This window comes from Castanea sativa, chromosome 12 (assembly GCF_040712315.1).
Source record: "Castanea sativa cultivar Marrone di Chiusa Pesio chromosome 12, ASM4071231v1".
NCBI classification, from domain to species: Eukaryota; Viridiplantae; Streptophyta; class Magnoliopsida; order Fagales; family Fagaceae; genus Castanea; species Castanea sativa.
The window spans coordinates 23,020,186-23,026,433 of NC_134024.1; the positions used below are offsets into that span (position 1 = coordinate 23,020,186).

At 34.2% G+C, this 6,248-nt stretch overlaps 1 protein-coding gene across 1 annotated transcript; it reads right to left on the reverse strand.

The window, feature by feature from the left end:
* Positions 1-832: 832 nt before the first annotated feature.
* LOC142619300 (aspartic proteinase CDR1-like) lies at positions 833-2,017 on the reverse strand. Its single transcript, XM_075792363.1, has one exon. The coding sequence runs from the start codon at positions 2,015-2,017 to the stop codon at positions 833-835; it is 1,185 nt and encodes a 394-aa protein (XP_075648478.1).
* Positions 2,018-6,248: the final 4,231 nt, after the last annotated feature.

The following is a 6,248-nucleotide window of genomic DNA, read 5'->3' on the forward strand; positions in this document are numbered from 1 at the left end:
TTAAAATTATGATTAATTTTCAATCAATTTTTTTTTCTTGGTGAGAAACAAACACTCACACAAACTCACAAGAGAGGGAATAGGTAGAGAAATATGATTTTATCTGTTTTCCAAAAATTAAAAAATCTCCCAATCAAAAGTAAAAAAAAAAAAGAAAAAAAGAAAAAAAAGAAGAAAGATGGAAATTGAAAAAAAAAATAATATAAAATTATACGATAAGCTTCAGAGGGATGCTTGAAGCCAAGGGGTTGCAGATCTAGAACAAATTGTTCCACAGCTTAATTTTGTGTATGTGGTATTCCGCTGTGTATTGGTTTGATAAAATAATAATACCTTATTAAGCTAACTCATTTAAGTCAGAACAATACCTTAGAACAAATTCTTAAACCTCATTTGCAAGCTCAAGAATTAAGACGCATCTTTCCAGGCCCAGCGATACAAACTTTCTCATGTCCGCTATGAGGGTAACACCATAGCTCTCTTAGCTCAAAAAGCTAAAGAAACAGCCAATATTATTGTTATTTAGTTTGGTAGTTTTCTTCCTGAATTTACTTTTTCATATCAGTTGTAATTTATAATCTATTTCCTTTTTTATTTGATTAATACAAAGTTTTGCTAATTTCTCAATAAATAAATGAAGTGAAGCAGTTGCGAAAGACAAAGAGAGAGTAAAAACATTTCTTTAAGTTGCTGGAAATGTGATTAGATCGTAATGAAAGTAGTCTTTTTGTTTTTTAAAGATTATTAAGCTATATATATATATATATATATATAAGTATAAATAGGTATATATCTTTCTTTGATCGTATAAATTACATGAAAGTGTCAAACTCTACTGTTTGGTGCAATCTATCGGCTTGAAGGAGACCATCATTGTTTCCAAGTCATACCCAATCAACAAATTTGCTTGAACATAGTTGCCATATATTCCTAAGCCATCCCAAGCGGCCAAATCAGAATTTGCAGTACTTGTAATTCCAAAGCAATAATATTCATATTCTTTAAGTGGCTGATTGAAAGTTTGTGTAGGCTTTAACTCCACATTTGCACCTTCAAAATGGACAGTCAATATTGGTCCATTTTCATTAGTAATTTCAGTTCTATAGCAAAGTCGTGTCCCTAAAAGAGAGTCATCCTTAATGGGATCAATTGAAATCTGCTTCTTCACTTCCACCTCTAAGCGATCATAAAAATCTGGTGGCAAACCAAATTGTGGTGTTCCTGAATCGATAAACACGTTGCCCTTAAAAACCTTATCTGAAGAGTTAAAGGGCACATACGTGTCTCCAACGCTAATTCCTTCAAGTGTCACATAATAATAGGAATTTGAATCTTTTGTGACTATTAAAGGTGTTGAAACCACACCATCACCCACAACCTCACTCCCATTCCCAAAACTTATCTTGCTTGTAATACTAGGATCAGTGCCATATGGTAACAAGCAATAAGAAAATCTCTTGCTACCAATTTGTGAAACAAAGGATGAAGGCCCTAGTCCTAACCCAATGATTCCCATTGCATGGTGATCGAAATAGAAGGTATCGTTGTGTGCACATCCAAAAGCAATGTCAAAAGAAACCGCTTGCCCTGAGGTAGAAGTGATGGTAACTTTTTCTTTGGCCAAAACACCTTTGGATAATCCACTTGCATATCCAGTATTGAAATTGCAAATATTTTGAGGAGAACAAGTGGCTTCGTCCAATAGTAGATGACATTGTTCTGATTGACAAGAAATTTCACTATATGTGCAGGACTTTTTAGGATCGAACTTGGGATGAATCTGATTGTAGCAGACATCACAAGGACATCGTGTCCACACAAGGCTACTACCTGTATCGGTAAGGCCATAGATGTCTACTGGTGGAGTGCCAATTGAGACCTTCATGAGATGCTGACCTTTGAATGGTATTAATTGTGCTTGGGGGACATTATGAGCTGTTGCCAAAAGGCCTATAACATAATATAAGAGAATATAGGCAACAAGGAAGCATAGATGAAATCGTACACTACTTGCCATTGAATTTTAGGCTTTGGGAGGGAGTCACAGTTTGACACAATAATGGTTACCAAAGGCTTTTATAAACACGATATAACCAAACCTATAATGATTGCTTCTTTTTTCCAGCAATAACAATTACTGTAAAATTTCATATCCACCAAAATTTTCTCCTTTTAACAAAAATAAAAACAAATAACGTAAAGAGTGCAATCATATCGTAATATATCTCTTGTTTCTTTGAAGAACAAGTCATCAATCCTTATTTAATTTTTCTAACCAAAAAACCTTATTTAAGAATAAATTTGGTTAGCTAGGCCCCACGGTGTTGCATGGCAACTGTGCCTTTTTTTTTTTTTATAATGAAAATAGGAATTAATTTTTGTTTGGCTTTGCGATTTATAAGGAACTGCATTTCTTTTTAAGACAAAGACAAGATTTTCTAATTATATAGTAGGGATGCAACTTAATCTATAGGCATTTCCAAAATATTATTTGAATTTAAACTTTTACTAAAGCTTCAGTTACAATATTCTTTAATGTTGTGAATTTTAGTTAACTTAATTGATAAAGTCTCTGATGGTTGAATAAAAGATCTGAGGTTCAATTTCCGCCTTTACCAAAAACTGATTGTATATCAAAAATTTCAATCATACCAATTAAGGCTTATTTTTAGATATGTTCCGCAACACTTTTTCTTCCACTCTCAAATCTTATTGTCTCTGTTCAAAACTGGAAGCCTCCCCTTTCTCACTTTCTGTCTCAACTTATATATCCTCAGTGCAATACAATCTCTCCTCTTTCTCTCGAACTTGGTCTAACCTCGCTCACTCCAACTACTCAATTTCCTTCAACCCCTCAAGTTGCAGAAACAATCCTAGTCTCTCGAACTTGGTCTAACCTCGCTCACTCCAACTACTCAATTTCCTTCAACCCCTCAAGTTGCAGAAACAATCCTAGTCTGCTGTTGGCAAAAAATTACTGAACTATCTCTAATAATAGATGAAAATGTATTGGAAGAAGTATTCTCCTATTCTTTTGTGTTTTCTTTGCTTCACATTGCTTCTTTTTCTTTGTTTCATTGTTTGCTCCCTTATCTTCTATTTCTTCATTTCTTCTCCGTCTTAGGTCTGTTTCTCTCTATGTGACTGCATTGCTTTATTTCTTTGTTTTTTCAATATTGGTTGCACGTGATGACACAAAAACAACAACATGAGACAAGATTTAAAGTGGGAACATGTGGAGGAGTTTAAAAGAAGGGAAAAAATATCGGTTCCAATTAGCTTAACTGGTAACGTCTCTGATGGTTGTATAAGAGACTTGTGGTTCAATTTCCGCCTACACAAAAAACTGATTGGTGTCTTGGTCTAATAATAAAGAGTTATTATCAGGAGCAGATGCCATAGGTTGAAACTTTCTCAAAAAAAAATAAAAAGAAAAAGATAAAACGTAAAAGGTAGAGAGAATAAGTGGATGAGAATAAAATGGTATTAAAAAATGCTGGTATTAATATTAGGATAGTTAGAGCAAAAAATATATAAATGATCTAAAGATAAAATTATAAATTTCACCAAATTTCACCACTTAATCTAACCTTTAGAAATTAATGTCACCAGTCAAATTTTTATTTATTTTTATTTGTTTATTATTTATTATGTTATTGTCATTTACCAATCATAATTATTATCACATCAATTTATAATATGTTATTTTATAAAATTTGTAGTATCTTTAGCATTTTTCAGAACATTTTGCTTAGTTTATATATAGTAGTAATTCCAAAATGATACATCAGTATTGATTGGTATTGAAATATATCATTCTCTACTCTTCAATACAATATTAACTCCTTGTAATGTACACAATGTGTTTGACAAAATGTCGCACTAATGCATTAGATTAAGTCAATTTTATGGCCTCTTGGTTTAGTTTTCACTAGTCACCTTCTTCTTCTTCTTCTTCTTCTTTTTTTCCCTCATGTGCATTTAGGCATACTAGGGCATCTCCATAATTGGTATTTTTATCTAGCCAAAAAATATTAAGTTGGTTTAAAAAGACTTCAAAAATAAAAATAACCCAGTCCTTCATTGCTATGGGCCCTCGCTATTCTTCCATCACGTCTGTTGCCAAATACTGGAGAGGGGAGCTAGGTTTTGCTTGTTCTAAGAAAGTGAATATCATCACTCCTCTTTAGGCAGAAGTTGAAGCTATTAAATGGACTCTATCCTTAGCAACCAACTTGGAGTTTAAGGCGGTTATCATAAAATTAGACTTCCAACATTGTGCAAATCTTCCTTTGATTTGGATTCTGTCCCCCCTCCCCCCCCCCCCCCCCCCCCCTGGGGCACTTGGAGAATCAAATCTGTTTGTGCTAACCCTCAGGTTCTCTTGGCATTATCACCTAAGGTTTCTATCTGTTGGTTGCCTAGGTTGTTTAAAGTATATTCTAATTTTTTTGGCAAAGTGGTCTTTAGCTTGAAATCTTTTTGGTTCTTTTGATATTGGTAACAACCTCCCTTCTTTTGTTTTGGGATGAGGCTTCTTTGTCTAGCTGTGTAGTTTATTATTCTCACATGGCAGATTGCCAAAACCATTCCATTACATTCATCCAAAAAAAAAAAAACTAACCAAGAGATTGAGTAGAGACACTTGTGGCCTACGAGGACTGAATAACCAACTTAGGCAATGAGACCCATTAGAGGCAGGTTGCACAATATCATTCCAGGCCCTAGTCACCAGATCTGAGTAGAGCAGCAAGCTCTCTCTCTCTCTCTCTCTCGGTGTATGTATGCACACGCAAAGGCACGATCTCTCTTTCTATTATTCTCTCTGTAAGGCCCTCTTAAATCTTTCTCTATTTTAACTCTTATATTTGCTAAATGATGAGATGATACTCCCTTTGCTCTTAATAAATGATAGGTGAATGTGAGTAATGAGTGGGTGTTTTTTATAACATATGTATATATGAATTCTATAAAGGTGAATGCTTCTTATCGACATGATACAAAATAGACAAATAATTAGTAGTTTTGCACTTATGCTTGTTCACTAGTGACTTTTTTAAAAGTAATGTTGAGATGATTTGAAATTTGAGTAAATTACGTATTTGGTTCTTAATCTTTTACATTGTGTGTCAATTTGGTACTTGACTTTTCAAATGTGTCAATTTAATCTCTAACTTTTTGTTATTGAATCAAAATGGTATTTGTCATTAATTAAGCGATGGATGAAAAATGCTTATTTATTTATTTATTTATTGATAAGAACACACACTGAAATATTATTAAACATCAAGAACCAAGTACATCATAGAGAATAACTTGCTGAATACAATAAGGAATTTTTTCAATCCAAATTATACCATTGACAAAGCTTTGAGCTTGTCGTGCTAGAATGTGGGCTGACTTATTACCAGTCCTACGCACATGAGAATAACCAACAACCCCAACATCTGAACTCAACACATTAATTCCTTCCACAATAGCTGCAACCGTAGTAGGAGGCTGTGAAACCTGCTTGAGGGCGTTGGAAACAATCAAAGAATCTCCTTCTAACACTCCATTCTTCAGCCCCAAATGTCTCGCTAGTAAAACACCAGCTTCATATGCCTTTGCTTCAACTTCAAGTACCCCATTGGAGCTCTAATTTTCCTGCATAATGCAGCCAACAATCTGCCTTGCTGATCTCTAATGACCACACCAATGCCAGCCAACATTTTTCTGGGAAAAAGAGCACCATCTACATTAATCTTGCATAGACCCGAAGGAGGAGGGACCCAGACCGTATGTTGAACATCATTTTGTCTGTCACCGAAAGGCTGAATCAGGTCAGAGGCAGTGGAGTCATGCTTCTCTGTTGCAGACCAAAATTCCTGTAAATAACTTGCTGCTGACCAAGCCACTTCCAGTCCAGTTTTGCTTCACCTTTATGATAAATTTCATTCCTATTGCACCATAATTTCCAAGCAATCATAACCAATTGTGAGCATTTCATATCCCCAGCATCACTGGTTGACTATCAAATATAAAAATAATTTTTATGCCACTTCAAATCAAATTACACGTCCACTGCCACATGAAATAAAAATTAGAAAAAGATTCCCACGCTTTTTGAATTTTTTTTATTTTCAAAAAATCACTTTCTCTCATTTTCCTTTCTTTTCTTTTCTATCAAACACTTCCAAGTATCATAAAATTTGCAATTAAATAAAAACCGACCCCAGAAACATGATTGCACCATTTCAACATGAAAA